General features: G+C 37.8%; 1 protein-coding gene across 1 annotated transcript in view; it reads left to right on the top strand.

Annotated features, from left to right (window-relative positions):
* Nucleotides 1-7,910: 7,910 nt before the first annotated feature.
* The window catches only part of cd151l (CD151 antigen, like), a 58,102-nt gene continuing 44,064 nt past the window's right edge, over nt 7,911-21,948 (top strand). The window contains exons 1-3 of the mRNA XM_016231352.1: nt 7,911-7,981; nt 8,066-8,109; nt 10,417-10,500. Of these exons, the coding sequence (XP_016086838.1) occupies nt 10,417-10,500 (84 nt within the window). The 5' untranslated portion in view covers nt 7,911-7,981; nt 8,066-8,109. The remainder of the gene's footprint in view (nt 7,982-8,065; nt 8,110-10,416; nt 10,501-21,948) is intronic.

The raw sequence follows: 21,948 nt of genomic DNA, 5'->3' as shown, positions 1-21,948 counted from the left end.
AAAAAAACAGCGTTACAGAACTTTCAAGTTAGGTGTTCAGTACACTTGTTTTTTCTTTCTTTTCTCCTTTTATTTGTTAATGGACACATTTGAGTTTAACCAGTTGAAAATTGTTTCTTTGAATGTGCGGGGTTTAAGAGATGACATTAAAAGAAAAGCAATTTTTCTGTTTTGTAGACGTTATAATGCTGATTTTATTTTCTTACAAGAAACTCATTCATCTGCATCGGACTCTAAATTTTGGAAAGCTCAGTGGGGTGACAAGGTTTATTTTAGTCATGGATCAAATAATTCGGCTGGTGTTCTTATTTTAATTCATAAGTTTAAAGGAGATATTGTTAATTATGTCATCTCCTGAAGGCAGATGGGTTATTCTAACTGTTAAATTAGAAAATGCCATCTTTATTATTTGTAATATTTATGGATTTAACTCGCACTCTATAAATAATTCTTTTTTTACTGACATTTCTCTTAAATTAAGCCAGTTACTGGAAATGGCCCCAAATTCAAAATTAATAATTGCTGAAGATTTTAATGAAACCCCTGATGCTTTAATGGCTAGATTTCCAAGGAAATGTAGACCCCAGTCTCAAAGCTCTAATATTATTGACTCTTTATGCAAAGATCTATCTTTAGTTGATTGCTGGCGCTATTTTAATAGTAATTCATTTGAATATACATGGAGAAATGCGTCTAAGTCTTTAAAATCAAGAATTTACCTATTTTTAATTTCATCTAGTCTTCTACAACATGTTCAAAATATCTCCCACTATTATGCTCCCTTTTCAGATCACCTTCTGATTGAGTTATCCTTACAGACAGTTTGTAAATCCAGTTGCCTCAGAGGATATTGGAAATTTAACAACCCTCTATTAGAGGATACATTTTTTATAAAAAATATAGACGCTTTAGTCTCAAATATTTTTAATTCTGAGAAGTCAGGCTATGCATCCAAATGGGAGTTATTTAAATTCAAATCAAGAGAGTTGGCAATTAAAAGTAGTAAGGAATTAAAAGGATAAAGACCGCTTAGAATCAGAATTATTAGACCAAATTGATTCTCTCTGGAAAGTTCAGATACTCTCTCAAACACAAGAACTTCACTCTTTAAAACTAAAACTTGATGACTTGTACAAAAGCACCTTTTGCCTGGCTAGTATATGTTCAAGAGCTAGATGGATAGAAAAGGGAGAGAGGAATTCAGCCTATTTTTCTGCACTTGAAAAAAGAAATTGTAAAATAAATTCTTTGTCTGCATTATATATATTAATAATACCTTATGCAAGGATCCTAAACTTATTTCAGATTTTGTTAGCTCCTTTTATGAAAAGCTTTATCAGTCTGACTTTATGACATTTGTAAATCTTTTACTGATGATATTCAAGTCTTTATTCCTTTGATTAGTAATGATTTCAAAAACCTTTGTGACTCTGACCTTAGGAAAGAGAAATTACTATCTGCGCTCCAACATATGAAAAAGGGTAAAAGTCCGGGTCCAGATGGACTTTCAATTGAATTTTATCAACACTTCTGGAAGATTTTAGAAGGTCCCCTTTTCTTATTGTTTAATGAATGTATTAAAAAAAAAAAAAAAAAGGATTTGATCACAACTATGAAACAAGGCTTAATCTCTCTGATCCCTAAACCTGATAAAGACGTTCTTAATATAGATAATTGGAGACCCATCACTCTCTTAAATGTAGACTACAAACAGTTTGCCTTGGTTTATGCTAAAAGACTAAAATCTGGACTAAGTCAAATCATTAATGAAACTCAAACCGGTTTTATGAAAAAGACACATTAGTAATAACATTCGTCTTATTTTTGTCCTTCTGGACTATTCTGACCAAATTGATTCTGGAGCTCTCATTTTGTTGATAGATTTTTGTAAAGCCTTTGACACCATTGAACATGGTTTTTTTACTTCAATCACTGAAAGCTTTTGGTTTTGGTAACAATTTTATTGATATTATAGAAATGTTTTATAAAGATATGAATAGCTCTATTATTCTTAATATGGGAACCTCCAAAAGATTTCGGATTCATCGCGGCATACGTCAGGGCTGTCCTGTCTCTCCCTTTCTTTTTTTTTTTACTGGTGGCTGAACTTCTCTCTATTCAGGTTTTAAATAATCATAACATTCGAGGACTGAAAATATTTGATAGAGAAATCAATTTCTCAATTGGCAGATGATACTGCATTATTTCTGAGAGATAAAAACCAGGTTAAAACAGCCCTGGAATATATATCTAAATTTTCCAAATCCTTTGGACTAATGTTAAACCTTAAAATTTGAAATATTATTTATACACGATTCTACAGATCAGTTTGTTGAAAACATACCAGTAAAGGACTGTGTTAAATACCTTGGCATTTATATTTCCAAAAACAAGCATACTTGTGAACAATTGAATTTTATGCCTAAAATAAAAAAATATAATGAATAATTGGCTACAAAGGGATCTTTCTATTTTTGGGAGAGTTTTGCTTTCCAAAGCTGAGGGCCTTTCCAGATTAGTTTATCCAGCTCTCTCCCTCCATGTCAGTGATGAAATTGCCAAAGAAATTAATAAAACCTTCCTGGATTTTATTTTGGAAAAATAAATTCTTACAAATTAAAAAAGGACATTTTATCAGGCAAAAGAGCTGATGGTGGGTTAGAGATGTTAGATTTTTTTTATATTAACAACACTTAAATTAAACTGGTTAAGAAATTGTCAAAGAAATAAACTCAATATGGTTCTTTATTCCGCAGTTCATCTTCAAAAAGCTTGGAGGCTTATCTTTTCTATTGAGATGTAACTACCTGCCTGGGAAATTACCAATTCAACTTTCAATTTTTTCAGCAAGCGTTATTGGCTTGGAAAATTTGTTTTCATCAATTTCTCTCCTCACAAAATGCTTCTTTGGAACAATAGAGGTCTCATTACCTCTAGGAATAAGTCTTTATTTTTGTGTAATTGGCTTGAAAAAAATATATACTTTGTTATGGATCTGTTTGATAAAAGTGGGGAAACTTGTTGTCTTATGAAGAATTTGTCTTTCTATAATTTCCCAATTCCATTTAAAGAGTTTCAGAAAGTTGTAAAAGCCATTCCAAACTGATTAATACACTTAATGAAAAGTCACCTCATTTTTGGAAGTCACGAAAGGAAACTTCCTGAGTTAATAGTATTAAACCATTTTCTCATTCCTGTAATAATAAAAATATTAGATTAATCTTTCAATCCAATCATAAAATCTCTCCAAGAGGGAAATATTTTTGGAATGCGCAGATTTCTGATATTCATTGGAAAGAGGCATGGTTAAATCCATATAAATTTTGTATGTTGAATAAAGTTAAAGAGGTACACTTTAAAATACGCCACAAAATCTACCCATGTAAAGCTTTATCAAAATTCATGGATATTGAAAACAAATGCAGTTTTTGTAATATACACGAGGAAGACTTGCGTCATTTGTTTTACAGCTGTGATCTGTCTTTGAAATTTTGGTCTGATGTTAGCTTTTTTCTATTTGCCCCAAGAAATGTTAATTATAAATTATCTTTAAAAGATGTTATGTTCTTACACGCACAAAAGCAAAATGTTTAAATATGTTGTAAACTTTTACATGGTAAATATTACATTCATAAACAAAAATTTGCGGATTGTTTACCTAAATGTGAAGTATTCTTAAAAGAAATGGGGTTGTTAAAAGTCTTTAGTGTTAATTAATAACAAAAAGCATGAAATTGTTAAATTTTATGGAGACATTCTTTGAAAGATAATGTCCCCGCTATGTTTTTCAACTCATTTGTATACTAAATGTGTCTCTAGGGAAAAGGAAGAAATCTTTTATTTTATTTATAATTTAAAAAAAATTGTTGTTCCTGTAAGTTGTATGATTGTAATAATGTGAATAGGTTGTGTTGTATCTATATGTTGAAATCTTTTGTTAATCTGGTTGAAGCAATAAAAACAACAACAAAAAAACCTCATATAGGAGATCTTCTAAATTTAATGGCGGTTGGCAAACCAACTTAAATGGTGCATTCCCGCCACCTACTGGATAGGAGTGTGGAGCGCATAATGATTGGAAGTTTGAGAACTATAGCCAAAAACAAAAAAATACAACGCCAATTATTCCCGCTTTTACTACAACCGTATCCTAAATTCTATTGATCAGTCTGGTTTCTTTTAAGAAAATAATTCATGAAATATTCTTGATTGCATTGGGTCATTTCCAAACAGAACCTGAAGTGACAAATTATTGCATATGCATCACACTCTATAAGTACATGTTCTACTGATTCTGCATGACCACATGTCACAATTTCCAGTTTCGTGCTTCCCCATTCTATACAGACACTGATTTAACGAACAATGTCCAATACGCATTCTTGACATTAAAACGTCTTCTTTCCTGTTGCCAAACTTTCTTCTTTCTTGACCTACTTTCTCTTGAATATGATGAAAGTGTCTACCTTTTGTTCCACTATCCCACTCCTTCTGCCATTTCTTTCTTATTTCATTTGCAATTAACCCTTTTACTTCTGCTTTACTCATTGACACTTTAATGTCAATTTGTGCAAGCTTCAGAGCCTGTTTAGCCAGATGGTCTGCCTCCTCGTTTCCTTCCACACCCATATGTGATGGTACCCACAGGAAATTTAACATAAGACCAGATTGTCTTATTCGAAATAGACTCTGCATCACTTCAAAAATGATATCTTGCCTTGCTGTTGAAATTCCACTTAGCAAGCTATTTAAAACTGAAAGGGAGTCTGTACAAATTACTGACCTTATTGGCTGTACTTCTTCCATCCACTGAAGAGCTAGGAATATTGCAATTGTCTCTGTAGTAAAAACAGATATATGATCTGAAATTCTTTTTGAAATTTTGACTTTGAATTGGGGTATGTAGACTGCTGCTGCTGTTATTCCAGATTCAGGATCTTTAGAGCCACCCGTGTATATTTGCAATATGCTATAATAAGTTTGTTCAATGTATTGCTGCACTGCTATATTTGTTAACATACTTCTTTCCTGGTTATGTTTTTCTTCATATAGCTGAACGTCAACTACAGGCATAGGGAAAAGCCAAGGAGAAACTGCTGAAGTTGCCACAGAAGGGGCAATATTGATGTCACTAATTCCCATATTCTGTGCCTCCTCATTGGCAGTCCATCCCAAGCGTGATAGTTTTTTATACTCATATTCCCAGCAATCCTTCAGAACTTTCTTAACTGGATGACTATCTAAGTGTCCTTTTATATTAATCCAGTATCTCATCTTTAACTTGAGCCTTCGAAATTCCTGAGGCATTTCATCCAGCTCTACTTGTACTGCTGCTATTGGAGATGATCTTATTGCTCCACAACATATTCGCAGTGCCTGTGATTGAATTGTCTCGATCTTTAAAAGTTGTGTTTTAGATGCCGAACTGTACACCATACTACCATAATCAATAGCTGCTCTTATCGGTGCACAGTATATTCTTTTAAGAGACTGACGACATGCCCCCCATTCAACACCTGCCAAGCACCTCATTATATTTATTGCTTTTTTACCTTTGTCTACTAATTTCTGAATATGAATTCTAAAATACAGTTTTGAATCCATCCACATTCCCAGAAATTCTTGACCATACATTCCCAGAAATTTTTGACCATACATTTTAATATTCATAATTGGATTGATTTTCCTTTTTGTCAGATAGGAGATCGAAAGTGTGATTTAGCCTTAAAGGAGTAGTTCACTTTCAGAATGAAAATTGTCACCATTTACTCACCCCCCCCCCCCACCCCCCACACTTGTTCCAAACCTGCATGAGTTTCTTTCTTCCGTTGAACACAAAAGATGATATTTTGAAAAATGTTGGGATCCGAACAGTTGATGAGAACCATAGACTTCCATAGTATTTTTTTCTCATCCCAACATTTTTCAAAATATCTTCTCTAAATTACCTATAAAATCATTTAGTTTAGTCTGGAGTGAGGTGAAACCAGAACAAAGCAATTTGTTAGCTAGCTGTTAATTTTATTCAGATGTATGGAAGAAAAATAGACCATTAGTTAAAATAAGCTTTTTAATGATAATTTTTAATGCTTTTCAATATTAAGATACACATACATACATACATACATACGGATGGATGGATGGAGAGCACTTTAAAACGGTTTAACCTACAACTTATGATGACCAATGAATCACCAAGTCTTCATGATTACTGTATTAAGATTTTTTTAAAGTCAATTTATAAATACTGCTTTCACAAATAAAAGTGTAACTGCTAAAACGTTTAAGAAAGAGCTGAGGATAACTAAAACAAATGTATGATTACTTTTGCTTTATGTATTAGTGTAACATTATTAGGTTTAATTTATATTTAGTTACAGTTTATGGTTATTAATCTTAACTCTAACAATTCTAAGAATCAGAACTTGAAATTATCCATGATTATTTATTTAAGATTTCTATAACCTTGGAATGCACTCTTATGAAAAACCATGGTATTACTATAATGCAACTACAAAACATGGCAAATTTATTATCATGTTTTTAAAAATAGTTAAATGAACGTAAAATAATGGCGTATCTGTGGTAACAGAAAGAATTTACTAAAATAGCATAGTAAATCTACGGTAACCTACCTTTATATTCGGTTTTGTGTTTAGTCTCGTTGGCGGCGCTGATAACGTGCTCCTCCGCCTCTTTTCCCGGTTTCCGTTGCTTCCTCCTCCGTGAGTAGGCCGCGTCACCGGCGCTCGATTCAGCGTCTCCCCGGGAATCACAAACCTCACTCCGGCCTCTTAATCGCACGCCACGCAGTGCCGGAAATTTAGCACGTTAGCATAATATTTTCCTCATGTAAACCCCTTAAATTATATGCCTACATACAGTTTAAGTTTATCAGTGTTTTCGCCATATTTTTTGGTAAAAAAATAAAATAAAATCAATTACAACACATAGATATCGCCTCAGATATTTGACTAAGGATTAAACTGCGATGTCTTCTTTTGATTACTGAATTATCGAGATAATGTGAAAAAACCTGTCTAATTACCTGTAACAATTGATTAATCCGTCGAGGGTGAAAATTGATTGACGTTGATTAACGGTGATTAACGTTGGTTTGGTCAGGTGGTTTTGCGCATGAGCACTGAGCAGTCGGTAAAGAGGTGCAGTTCCGCGGCCAGACTACAGGGGCGCTGTAAAGCAGCGCTGCCACACACACACCATAGACTGTAAAAAAAAACACACACAGAAAGAGATGGTCCTCACTGCAGAACACAAGATCCAGGGGGCGAGGTTGGATCTAGATCCAACTCCTCCCACCTTACATATACCTAAACCTACTCGTCTCCACCCCCTGATCCCTAAACCCACCCATCTCCACCCCTAAACCTACCACCTCCACCTCCTGAATCTCAGTGTTTCTCAACCCTGGTCCTGAGCGCCCCCCAACACTGCACATTTTGTATGTCTCCCTTATCTGACACCCATTTCAGGTCCTGGAGTTTCTTTTAATGAGCTAATGAGTTGAATCAGGTGTGTTTGATTAGGGAGATACACAAAATGTGCAGTGCTGGGGGGCGCCCAGGATCCAACCCCGCTCCCTGGATCTTTGTTCTGCAGTGAGGGGCTGCTGGGGACAGAAATCCGGTTTTTGCTCATGGAGGGGTTTCAGAAAAAACTGCACTAGGCATATCAGCAACGCCTCCTGAGCAAAACATGGTGGGACCGGGGATTTGGTCCCCACTATGTGAGTGTGCTAACATGTTGAGGACCCCACCATGTAATAAACACACACACAAAAAAGATTCCTACAGATGCGGCACTAAAATTGTAGCCTCAGGTATTGCAGGAGTATAATAGGAATTTAGGTTGGAACATTTTCTGGCACCTGGCAACCCTGCTCACTAGGGTGGAGCTCCTTCGAACTTTTCTCTTTGGGCACGTTGTGTTTCTGCTGTTCGTTCTGTTCTGAAGAAAAAAGGTAAACTAGCCGATAAATTAAGCTTAAGTTTTTTTTTTGTTTGTTTGTTTGAATGAGGACCGATTCTTATTTTTTTGTTTGCAGTATTCCTCTGTTTGGCTGTCTTTGTGTGGCATCGGCTAATAAAGGTAAGATCTAAACTCTTTGAAAAGTGTTCGTAGTAAATTAGGTCTTTATGGAATTAGCCTTCGAGGTCGAAAAATCTGAACACCGTTACAAAGAATTGGGGGACTGTACAGATTGATTCTAATGAGTATAGAGCTGCAGTGTTAACTTTATTTCTGGGGTGGCCTAGCGGCTGGTATTGTGTTACCGCAGTAGAAATCAATTAGAAAATAAAACGGAGATTAAATAATCTGAATAAATAAACCAAGCTAATCTTTCATTTGACATGCGAAAATGTAAAATGAAAGTTGGTCAAATAAGTATATTATAAATGTGCTCTGAAACCGTTTATAAGGCTGAATTCGGAATAGCATACTTGCAATTGCTCAATTTCTGCCATTTAAAGAGTTTTATGGGAGTTTCCCTATTCAGCATGGCTTTGTGCTGCGTTAGCGATCAAGATGTGTCATTCTGAACATGTTCAGACAGGTGAGTGACCAGTCAGTTGTGTGTCACATATTACTTCATTTAGTGAGCATTATTATTAGTTATTATAAATGTTACGACTGTGAAAACGAGTATTTATTTCGAAATTAATCTAATCAATAAAGTATTATAGTACAGTTTTGGTCTTCTAGACATGTAGAATGGTATTAGCTGGAGCACCATGTAAATACCATTGTATTGCAATGTACCACCACAGTATTGTCTTGTAAGGGATATCTCAACTGTTTATAATTGGCGTGTGTGTGTGGTGTTTGTTTGTTTGTGTGTGTGTGTGTGTGTGTGTCAATCATTGTTGTGAACATCTGTGTTTTTGAGTGGCATATAAACAAAGAGGTCCAGACACATTCATCACCTGTGTGTCAAAGTATATATTTTAAAGGGGTCATATGATGTTGCTAAAAAGAACATTTTGTGTATTTGGTGTAATGAAATGTTTATGCGGTTTAAGGTTAAAAAACACATTATTTTCCACATACTGTACATTATTGTTTCTCCTCTATGCCCTGCCTTTCTGGTCGATTTTTAAAAAGCTCATTGGTCTGAAAAGCAAGGTGTGCTCTGATTGGCCAGCTATCCAGTGTGTTGTGATTGGCCGAATACCGCAAGCGTGTGATATTGTGATGCCTTGTCACGGCCGGAGCAACGAGACAAAAACATTAAAACCCATTATAAACGAGGCATTTGTTGCATCCAGTGGAGACATAATTACGGATTATAATGATTTATACTGTCTTTTTACGCATTGCGTTGCTTCGCGCTGCATAAACATAAAACCATGTATGCATTTGTGATCAGAGAAATGACAAACAACAAGTGCTACTCTACACTGCTCAAAACTCGCGTTTGAATCATCAGTGGCAAATTCTTTAACTATAAAAAACGTACTTGCAGTCTGTGAGTCAGAACAGCCGGCATTGTAGTCTACTCTACCAGGATCAGGAAACAGTCCTCCATAAAATGCGCTGCACACATCTGAATATTTGGGTTGAACTGTTCTGGAACAGTGTTGTAAATACAACTTAACCACTGATTTCTAGTCGTGTCCTCTTTTGGAAGGCCAAACAAAGTAGTTTCGCTTTCACAACGAAACGGCGTCACACACGGCGGCCTAGAGTATGCGGAGGCCGGCTTGAGTGAGCAGAGGCGGGCGGGCTTGACAACGGCGCGGCTGGCGGATTCAATGGAGCGTCCGGCGGGCTTGCGGCAACCACGTGCGACGACCCCGGGCTGGACTCCACTTCGTCCACGATGAAAGCCGATACGGTGATCCGCAGCGCGAAGTTGATGTATTTCCTCTGCGACCAGTACAGATCAGCTCCAGGCATGACAAAGCGGATCATCCTCTTTTGGAAGGCCATCCAAAGTAGTTTCGCTTTCACAACGAAACACAGCGCCTTCACGACATGGCGGCGGCGGCAACAACAATACTACAGCAGAATAAAAGTTATGCCTTCTTTCTTTGCGTAAACATTTGGGCGGCGTTATGCAAATCTTCCCACATCGTGATGTACACATGTGGGGGTGTGTTAGAACGAGCCCATTTTAGGTAGGCGTGGTTGACTCATAACTTTTATAAAGAATATCTCTTTGGATTTGAGACTTTAGTCTTTGCAACTTTACAGATCTTCTTTATGCACCAAGAGCTTGTAACACTCCAAAGAGAAAGGAAAAATTTAAATCGCATCATATGACCCCTTTAACATAAGATTTGAAAAGACAAAAGCAAATACTATGCACATCCACAAAACAACAGCATAGGCCTATTTAGCCCAACAAAATTGTTCAGTTGCTTTTAGTTCATGTCTGTGCATTTTCTTCATCAGATGGGGGAAAATAAAGAGAAGAACGAAACATGTGGGACCATTTTCCTAAAATACCTGCTCTTCACCTTCAATTTCCTGTTTTGGGTTGGTATCTGTTACTGTCATCTGATGGACTGTTTAAAAGTGTATGCAAGCAAGGCATAATTCAAGTTTACATTTTCATCTCAGTTAGCTGCTAAGCTTCTGTTATCTTCACACATTCAGTGCAGTTTCAGTGTGAAGGGTGGATCAATAGTTAATATTCACCTTTCAGACTTAATTTCCAAAATATACAATCTTTTATAAAATACTACCTTTAATATTCATCAGGCAATTTTCAGTCCATTTTATTTTGCTTTACAGATTCACTTCCACAAATTCAGTGGTTCAAATTCAGCTGAATATTCAACATTGGAATTGCAGGAATAGCAGTAGAATATTAATACATATTCTCCATCTGCTGTTGGTCATCCTCACCAGCAGGCAGTGTAAAGTGGGTGTTGACGAAGACCAAACCAACAGGCAGAGCAAGTCATTTATTAATTCACAAAAACTGATTTGCAGAAATTGTGCAAGCAGTAAGTATATTTTATGTTCATCAGGGCCAGTATATGCGGAAAAGCTGATTAATGCATAAAAAACGGCATTTACATTTAAATCAGTGTTCCAGTGTTGGGCAAAGCACACAAATCAAGTACTTGAGTTAAAGTACAGCTACCTAATAAAATATTACACCAGTAAAAGTGTTAAGCACTCATTTTCAATTTTACTTGAGTGAAAGTACAAACAAAATTTGTTTAATGTACTTGAGTATTAAAAGTAAAAAGTACTGATCAATGAATATTTATTTTGTAAATTTAGCAAGTGTGTGTGTAGACAAACAATATACTGTAAAAACAGGCATCACAGGGCAAAATGTTGTTGCTAGAAGTGGTCTACATTTGGATTATGGTGCCATTATCTTAGCAGTAGATAGCAGAGAAGATTTGTGAGACAAAAGACAACAGAACCCATTAAAATCAGTGAATCTGGATGTGGCGCAACATGACCCAAGAGTAAACTGATGCTCTGTTATGTATTCTAAGTGCTTAATCAGTTTTTCCTGAATGTGCAGTGTTGAATAGTCTGCCAAATTTAAACCAATGAATTTGTAAAGCAAAATAAAATGGACCAAAAATAGCCTGTTGAAAATTTTAGGTGGCACAGACTGAACAAACACCGTTAATGCAATGCATTTAAAAATAGTCTGTTCTGTTGAAAATAGTCCCCATGGCAACCTAATCTTAGAAGATTAAAAAAAGTCATAAAGTCCTCAAACAGTATGGTTTAATCCAAGACTTGTGAAGAGCTCTGATTGCTTTATATGATGAACAGATTTAATTTAGAATTTATTTTCATCTAAACAAGTTTCGCAAAGTTTGCTGCTTCAGTTGTTAATTCACATTATTTATAGATTATTCTGCAGATTGATCAGATGCATTGCACACAAAAAAAAAATTACAAAAATAATAATAATTACAAAATGCTTAATTGGGCAAAAAATTTACTTTTTCTCACAAGCACAAATTTTACTGTCTAAAAGGACAGCAAAGAAGTCACTTTGTCTGATGAATCCCCCTTCCAGCTGTTTGGGACATGTTAGATTTTGCTGTATTTGGCTGAGCAATCGTTTGGGTGGCTCGCCAATGTACTAGATTTCTTTTGGGTGATATAGCTAAAAAAATGTACCACGATATAATGTTTCATATCTATCTGTATCGATGATTATTGAAAATGTTTTATAACCTTTCTTAAACCGAGAGCAGAATTTAGTAGAATTTTTTTTTAATTTACCCAATTTATTAGGACAAACAACAACTTATTTGTCTTAACAGACAAAATAACAAAAATAAAATTTAAACATATCTTTTCTTATATTTTATATGTAGATTAAATAAGTGTTAAAGGGTTAGTTCACCCAAAAATGAAAATTAGCCTATGTTTTACTCACCCTCGAAGCATCCTAGGTGTCTGTGACTTTCTTCTTTCAGACAAATCCAATCGGAGTTATATTAAAAATTGTCCTGGCCCCTCCAAGCCTTAAAATGGGGGTAAGCGGGTAAGACGTGAAATAAAGTGTGTGCATCCATAATAAAAAAAAAAAGTCCCTCACACTGCTTCGGGGGGTGAATAAAGGCCTCCTGTAGCGAATCCATGCATTTTTGTAAGATAAATATCCATATTTCAAACGTAATAAACACTTTTCTCTCACTTCCGCTGACTGTGGTATGCGGAAGACATGCAGATGGATGATGTAGGCATTGTGCGCGCACTTCTGAGAAATGCAGGAACAAAGGGAGCAAAGTTTCGTTACTTTAGCAAAGGAAAACCAGTCTCCTCTTGGCTTATATCAAAAATCTCTGACATTTTTCTTTACAAATCCTAATTTTGTGCTTCTAATTCGTGACCGGCGTTTTGTTTTGTTCTCTCTCCGCACTCGTCACTAATCACGCAATGCTGACGTCCTACGTCATCTGCCGGAACGCCTTCCACATATGACAGAATTCCGGAAGTGAGAGAAAAGTGTTTATTACGTTTGAAATATGGATATTTATCTTACAAAAACACATGGATTCGCTACAGGAGGTCTTTATTCACCCCCCCGAAGCCGTGTGAGGGATGTTTAATTATGGATGCGCGCACTTTATTTCATGTCTTCTGAACTGTTGACAACCAACACCCGCTTACCCCCATTGTAAGGCTTGGAGGGGCCAGGACAATTTTTTTTATATAACTCTGATTGGAAAAAAGTTGCCTACACCTAGGATGCTTTGAGGGCCAGTAAAACTCAGGCAAATTTTCATTTTTGGGTGAACTAACCCTTTAAGTAAACATTTGGCCTGTCTCCTGAGGCCACAGGAGGGCGCAATGAGCAAAATAATGCACCTCATTAAATTGTTTATTCAATTCAATGAAATAACAGCAGTCTATTAAAAAAGTGGGTCCCACTTTATATTAAGTGGCCCTAATACCTGTGTAATTACATAGTAACTAGATGTGTACGTAGTATGTAACCACATTGTAAGTACACATTGGTACATAGTATCTAGAGCTGTAATATTTCTGTGACTACACACATGTAACAACCCTCCGAATGTTTTGTGTAAGTACAAATGTGTAACAGGACATATATAACTACATTTTGTAACAACAAAATGTATAAGAGTAATTGGAACAATTTGATCCAGGGGGTGGAGATGGGTAGGTTTAGGGGTGGAAATGGGTATAGTTTTAGGGATATGTAAAGTGGGAGGAGTTGGTGCACCACTGTAATACCAGTGTACTTACATGGTAACTCCTCAGGAACTGTCCACTTAATATAAAGTGTAACATTCTAGACACCAACCACAATTTATATGTAAAGCCTAACTTACTGGCCGCTGCTATGTAACCTCAGAGTAATTACATGGTAAATCCATAGGAATTGTTTACTTAATATAAAGTGTAACACTTTCTTTACCAAAAAGTGCTGTTAGTCCTGTTACACATTTGTACTTTCATTACCAAAAAGTGTTGTTACCATTGACCTGTTACACATTTATACTTGCACATACCATTCAGTGGGTTGTTACATATGTGTAGTTATACAAACATTACAGCTGTAGATACTATGTACCAATGTGTACACATCTAGTTATTATGCAAGTACACAGGTATTAGGGCCACTTAATATAAAGTGTAACACTTTCTTTACCAAAAAGTGCTGTTAGTCCTGTTACACATTTGTACTTTCATTACCAAAAAGTGTTGTTACCATTGACCTGTTACACATTTATACTTGCACATACCATTCAGTGGGTTGTTACATATGTGTAGTTATACAAACATTACAGCTGTAGATACTATGTACCAATGTGTACACATCTAGTTATTATGCAAGTACACAGGTATTAGGGCCACTTAATATAAAGTGGGACCAAAAAGTGCATACCGTCTAAACTAATATTTATAAATAAAATATAATTTCGTAAATTGCATAAACAATATGAACAAAACAGCATTGTGTATTTATGCATAGATTAATACAAATAGCCAGAGTTCCGATCACACGATTGCATTTAAAAAAAATGAGACGCAGTGGAATGGAATAAAAAACCCCACAAATTCTCAAGACATGTTTTCTAAAAGTTTAACCTCTTTTAACTTTACATGGATTTCTGTTCATCTCTTGTGCGAGACGCAAGTGCAACATTCATAGTTGTGCGTCTCAAAAATGTGCCGAATATGCGTTCTGTGTGAATGGCTTGGTTCCGCTCTGGAGGCACCTCAGGACATGCTTACATGGGATGGCAGGCCTCCAGAGCGGTACCCGTTCCAGGACACATGGCGGATCAGGCAGTTCAGGGAGCCATGGCAGAGCAGGCAGACTAGGAAGCCATGGTGGAGCAGGCAGCTGTATTTCCTCAACAGACAACGAAACGGCCACTTTTTGGTTGTTAAAAAAGGTGCGCTTGTTCAAAACAGTTGCTTTCGATCCTTCGCTGGCTGTGCTGATTTAAATCTAGCGGTTCTGTTGTGTTTGTGTCGCAAGTTCAGTGACGCAGGTAGTGACGATTCTCTCCGGCCAATCTGTGATCAGCAGAGTTTACATGTCACGTTTTGGTAATGGTACGGTTCACTTGGAACCTCAACCGAGGTGGTACTAAAAAAAGTACCAGGTACCAGGTACTGTACCCAGTGGAAAACCCCCCAAAAGTGAACCGTACTGTGCCGTACCATGCGGTGGAAAAGCGCCATTTGTTATTTTCAAACCAAGAGAACACACACATATCACACGGGGATGACATTTAAGACAGGACTCAGGAAACACAGGGCTAATATACTCAGAACTTAACAAGGAGATTACTGGGACACAGCTGAAACAAATGGAACTTAATGGGAACAGGAACACCAAATATAGGCAGGAAACACGGGAGAAACCAGGTCATGGAAGGCACATGGGGAGAAAAACACAAGACATAGGACTGACATACACAGTGGAAAACCCCCCAAAAGCGAGCCGTGCCGTGCCGAACTGTGCCGTACCATGCAGTGGAAAAGCGCCATTACGTCCTCAACGCATCTCGTGCGCCACTGATAAGGCTCCCTGACGCACACACCTAAAATTTAAATACACCGTTTTTGCATTCGAATGCAAGTTTTTATTTTAAATTCGACTAATATTTCTTTATGAATCACAGTCTCCTCATCACAGTCAGGCACGGCACTTATTTCAGCATGTGTTTGTGTGTTCTGTTGGCTGTCTGCTTGTCACTCATAACACGCGCCTTTAAATGGAAAAAAGCATGAAACTATCGTGCGATATATTTAACATTTTTGATATCGTGGGTATATCGTTTTATATATTGGGTCCGCTATGGTATGCATGGCGTAAAAATCATGTCATCGGAGACTCGTCATCGGAGAGTGTGCGTGGAGGCTCTGCGCGGACATTCAACTGCGGTACCCGACCGGATTTTTTGCGCCGTGAGATTAAATTCCCGAATAAATCGCAGTAGCGGTTGGTAACTCTGGTGTAATTTGAACGGGAGCGGGCAGTCTAACAATATCCCGTTCCCAACGTCCACTTAGAACAGCATATCTGCGCTTTATTCTTATTGACTTGCGCTCAAGACTGTTATGCACGCGCAGTACACATGCAAACCTCTAGTTTGCAGTGTCCACGGGCATGTTGCTGGTGTAACCCGCAGTACCACGGCAAAAGCCGAAGAAGAAGCGGCTCGTCGGAGAAGCATTATAGCCGTTACGGCGGCAAATAAATATCAAATCATTAAATCATTATTTAAAACTACAAAAAGGAGACAACAACGGAACAGGAAATGATGGCATTATTTCAATCTGCACAAGGACTCGTACCACGGCAGATTAACATTGTCTGTTGCGGACAACTACTGATGTATAATGCTATGTAGTATAATAAATGATAAGATACTTGTTCTTTGCTTTGTTTTATTTTATTTTATATAAGGTGTAACATTAAAATACTTTCTTTTTTTTTCTTTTTTTTCACAAAATACATAAAAGTGCACATAAACAAACAAAACTCAAGGACATATGGAGGGAGGGGTTCTTGCAGACCAATCACAGCGCTTGCGGTCTGCGTAGAATTGACGCAGTTAGATTTTTGGAGAGGTGCACGTCAGGCTACGGCGTATGGATGTGCGTCTATGCGTAAGCTACGGCGTAGGTCCGACGCAGAAGTATAAATCAGCCTTAAGTTGTCATCTTAAGCTGTCAATCACAGGCGATTCATTGCTGATAATGAACGCGATATTGCGTAGCTTGTCAGTGAACTACGGCTCTGTGTAGTAAATGCCGCTCCATCTGAAAGCACGTGCTGGAGATTTACTACTAATCACAGAACCTAAAACAGAAGCTTTAATGACGAGATGCGCATGAAAATCGCATTTGATTATTTGCACAGCCCTAGTTGTTGTGTTCTGTGGATGTTCAGGCATGTTCATCTAGGTGGCCAGTGCAGTACAGTCCAAGTGCTGGATGTCTTTGCTCATCCAATGTAATGCCGGAACACCTGCAATTAAACACAAGAGAAAAGGGAAACAAAAAGATTTTAAACATATGCCTACCGGCCAATAAAACTGTCCCTATTTAATGTTGGCAGGGCACTACTGTTTTTATCAGTCGTAGAATGTTCATGTCTTCGTCTACAGGTGACAAGCTAGAGCCTAAAAACCCTAGTCCCGCCATATCTGGACTCTGAAAAACACTACTGCCATCTATCCCTAGTCTCTAAACAGATTTTTCAAATCCCACTGGCTCACGTCAATCTACTTTTATTTCCCTTGCACCTTAACTGCTCTATCAGCTACCAAGAGGTCCTGAAGTTGGCTTTCCCACCTGGATTCTCATACTGCCAGACTGAGTCTTTCATCAGTTTGGACAAGGCTGTCAGATGTCAGAATTTCATTCGACATGGGACGGACTGTTAAATGTTTAAAAGGGCATAATCTCCTTGTAGTTTCATTGTGGTTTTCCTCACTGCATTGGTTGTCATCATGCAGTTCATCTCCATTTTCCACCAGTGATGATGCTTCTTAATTGTGCTCTTCATTTTGCATTTGTTTACTGTCCTGCTGTCTGTCTTGCTTAAGTTGTCTTAATGCCGCTTTACCTGCACCTCTCTCTTTTACGGCTTGTTTAGCAGCACCGTCTATTAGGACATCATCTTTGGCTTTAGCTGTTGAGAATTCCGTGTATGCTTTTACCTTTGGGGTGGTGTCTTCATGTGCTGTTTTTGCATACACGAGGAGTACATCAGTTGCTGGATGTGATGTCACTAGTTGGTGCTGCAGAGAGAGGTTCTTCAGTTTCTCTGCGGCTCAACAGCTTTTAGCAGAGTTTTTGTTTGGCAGTCAACTGCTGAAACCTCTTCAACATGTTGTCCTCAATCACTTTGATGTCTCAAACTCGGCTTGCAATCACAAACCCAGTGTCCTTCCTTGTTGTAATGTCTGCATCTTTTTTGCTTTTAAGTGTCTCTGATATTCACTTTCTTCATACCCCATTGTCCTGTTGTTGTATGACAAGGCTTTGGATTGCAAAGCTCTGAGATTTTCTTCTTTGTTCTTTCAATCTTTGCTGACCATTCAACAATCTGCATAAATGTTGTTCCAGTACTGTCCCAGTCATCACACCTAATTTTAAGGGTTTAGAAATCTCAGGTTTCAGTCCATTCACAAATGTGGTTTTTAAGAGGCATGCTAGTATCTTTACTGAGATGTTGTTGTTCACACCAGCATGTTCTGTCAAAGTGTGTCTGAAGCGTTCTTCAAACTCTGCAACACTTTCTCCTGTCTTTTGCATGCTTGACGTAAGTTTAGCCCAATTAACTAATGCAGGTTTCAAACAAGAAAGTTTGCACAGCTTCCCATCCAGCCTCGGTGTTTTCTTGAGACTCACCTACCCTGGTTTCAACACTTTCAGTTAGCTTCTTTTGGTCATTGTCCCTTAAGTTCAAATTAACAATCATCTCACCATCTAGTGGATGTAGATTGTAGATATTCTGCAAACGCTGAAGAATTGCCAAGCTTTCCATGGTTGTTTGTACACAGCTGGCAAATCTTTTGACCATTTTTAACTTGCTCTGGTGTAGCTGGTTGATATGATCTGTATAGAACATATTTCTTTACCACTTTTGTCACAGTGTGAGTTCGTCGTTCACCATCCTCCTCATACTCCTCCTCATTGTCCGTTTCAACTTCAGTCCTTCTGTTCTTGACAATAGGGCCTTTCGCACCGCAGGAACCTTTTCATAGTACCAGAACTAATTGTGGAACTACCCACTTTTCGGCGTGTTCGCACCGCCGGAACTGGGAGCGATTTTAGTACCGGACTGCCTTTTTCGAGAACCAAATTAGCTCCTACTCTGGAGCAGGGTCTAACCAGCACAACTGGTACTAATCGTGACGTAAGTAGACATTGATTGGCCAAACGCGTACGAAAACACCCTCACCCGCCATGATTTAAAACGCTGTGTAAACGTACTGTAAGCATGTCAACTTATTTCGCAAGTATGGAGAACAGCGATAGATGGATGGACACTGAAGTGCAGGCACTTGTAGCAAATGTAGCACTGCCAGTTGTCTTTGGAGATTCTTAGTCCTCCTTTCCGTTCTTTCAATCGCTTTACGTATACGTCGACTTTCCATGTCCACTGTGAAACCCGCGAGACACAACAAAACACAGCTTCGATCACAGCGTCCTCCATCCTCCTGTTGTTAATTTTGTTTCTGTTGTTGAACGCCGCGCACATATGACGTCGCTGTCGACCGGCTTACGTCACTTCTTAGTACATACTCTCAGTGCGAATGCAACCCTTTAAATGGTACTGGAAAATAGTTCGCGCAAAATCGTCCCAGTACTTTAGTACCGTACGTTTAGTTCTGGAACTAAAGCGGTGCGAAAGGGCCTAATTACAGGAGCAAGTCTAACCTTTGAGTTCATTGTAGCCTGAACACATGTGTTGATGGGAATTTCAGTCTCACTGTCAACAGAACTGCTTGAAGATTTGGATTTCAGTCTTTTGGAGAGCAAAGTTAGCAATTTGTCATTCTCCTTTAACAGTCTTTCTTTGTCCTTTACATTCTGCAATTGTTCAGCAAACGCTCAAACCTTTGCTTTCTCTGCTTTGTTCTCATGTTGTATTTTGTCAGTCTTCTGCAAATGCTGTAGAATTTGTTTGACCAAAATCACAGACAATCCATCTCTGATGTTGTTTGTCCTTAAGCACTGCATCTTTCCATAAGCCCTTTTAATGTCTGGCAAGGCCCACAATCCACTCTCTGAGTACTTGATGCTGTACTTCTGGCACATGTCATCATGACACTTCCTCAGTCCCAGCCTTTTGTCCAAATATGCATTCAGATTCTCCAACATCTGTTCAATGGCAACTAGGGATGCACCGCTACCGATACTGGTATCAGTATCGGGCCCGATACTGCGCTCCTGTAATCGTAAAAATGCCCCGATACCAAAAGCCGATACCACACAGCGTGTGCTGTGTCCAGAAAAATAAACACTGACAACAGAACAACAGAGAGTAGAATGGAGTTATTAGAGATTAAGAATGTCTATGAAGTACATGTAAGTAATTTAATATAATGTTAAACATGCAATATTCACGCCTGTATAGCGGATGTGCGCGAGCTGATAAGCAGAGTGGATTGAGCGCACGGCTGTACAGTTGTGAATATCTCAGTCATCACTGGAAAGTTTGTAGTTTGGTCGGATATGTCAAAAGCAAGTAAGTAAAACAATGCACAAGTTACTAAAGTTGACAGTAAGGAGAGCGAGAGAGAGTCAGAGGCATGCGCACTTCTGTTGCATGATCTTGATTGCTGTTCGCTCCATTAGCGCATACATTTGGATTAAAACTAAATCGTAAATTTAAAACAAGCTAAAATTATAGGGACATTTACTATAAACAACATTTATTTTAAAAGTCAAGCATACACAACTATATTTAAAGCAGAAGTGAAACTAGCAGACCGTGTGAAATATACTAGGCTACAAGTGTCTCTCATTCTGCACCAATACAAATGTGTGCACGTTGCACATGTTAAGCTTGCTTTAAAGGCCAAAGTATACTTCGGTTTTTACTTGTATGCGAGGGTCTGCGTATAGTGCGCGTGATGCAAATTACATCACCAAAATAGTACGTGTGCACTTGTATAATGTAACGAGTGGTTCCCTGCATTTTAGTAAAACGTTTTGTGATTCAGGGATTAAAATTCCATCGCTACGACGGATTTCTGTCAGTTCATAAAGACAGTCACTTGCTTCATTCCTGAATGATTCGGCCATTCGGACGAATCAATTGAATGAATGATACAGTGATAAAATCAGTGACTTGCCGCCACCTACTGGCGGACTTAATTTCATTTTTAGTGTATAATTTCAGTTATTTAAATAATATTTCTGTATTCAAAATTTTATATTTAAAACATTAATCTCCACATGAATTTATTAATTTAATGTGCCAAAATGTGCTCTACCATTTTGTCTTGCTTTTCAAAGAAAAAAATCAATTACAAAACAACAATTAAAAAAATATTTAACACTGAACATTTTTTAACATTCTAGCAGACATTATACCAACAGAGCACAATTTAACTTAAAATTAATAGGTTAGTAAAATAATGTTTTTTGGCCATCAGACCCCCTTCTTAAATCAGGCATGTTTTTTTTTACTATAAAATTAAAAGCAGCCTTGCTGAGCAAAAGAGCCTTCTTTAAAAACATTAGAAAATATTACAGATCCCAATTTGAACACTATATGTGAATGTTATAATAAATGTATTAACAGAGCTGTTGAAATTATTATCATTATTATTGTCTTTTTATTTTATTTTACAGAACAACAGTAAAATTACAATACTAACATTTTATGAATGTTGGAGTTCTTGCGTTTTCTCAACTTTTATTTGGGCGGAAACGCGCAGGAAGACCTGATAAACGAGTCTCATTACGAATACGTCGCACGAATCGCATTGTCACATGCTTTGTAAAAAAAAAAATCATAAAAATGTGACTGATCAACTGACGAATAACACTGTTTCAGCACAGATTTTCCTCGCGCTTTGGACTTTGAACCCTGGTTAACAAGCAGATCCGCCGCAAGCATGTGCAGCGCTGTCAGAATGCATGCATTTCGTACTGCGGTCAGGCCAGCCTCCACTTTGAAAAATACGGTCATTCTAGCCGCTACGTTGTTTTGTGGTGCGCGCATATACTAGGCGTTACGGTAATAGCGTGTAAACCTCAGATCAAGGGAAAAGCGTTCAAGCTCTCATGCGTTATCACTCTCGCCCTCTCTCACTCTCTCTCTCTCTCTTTCTCTCTCTCTCCTCTAATGCGTTATGTCTCTCGCTCTCTTTCTCCTCTCTCTCTCTCTCCTCTAATGCGTTATGTCTCTCGCTCTCTCTCTCTCCTCTCTCTCTCTCTCTCCTCTAATGCGTTATGTCTCTCGCTCTCTCTCTCCTCTCATGCGTTATG

Source organism: Sinocyclocheilus grahami, unplaced genomic scaffold, assembly GCF_001515645.1.
Source record: "Sinocyclocheilus grahami isolate Dianchi unplaced genomic scaffold, SAMN03320097.WGS_v1.1 scaffold388.1, whole genome shotgun sequence".
In the NCBI taxonomy this organism is placed as follows: domain Eukaryota; kingdom Metazoa; phylum Chordata; class Actinopteri; order Cypriniformes; family Cyprinidae; genus Sinocyclocheilus; species Sinocyclocheilus grahami.
This window is presented reverse-complemented; position numbering and strand designations above follow the sequence as displayed.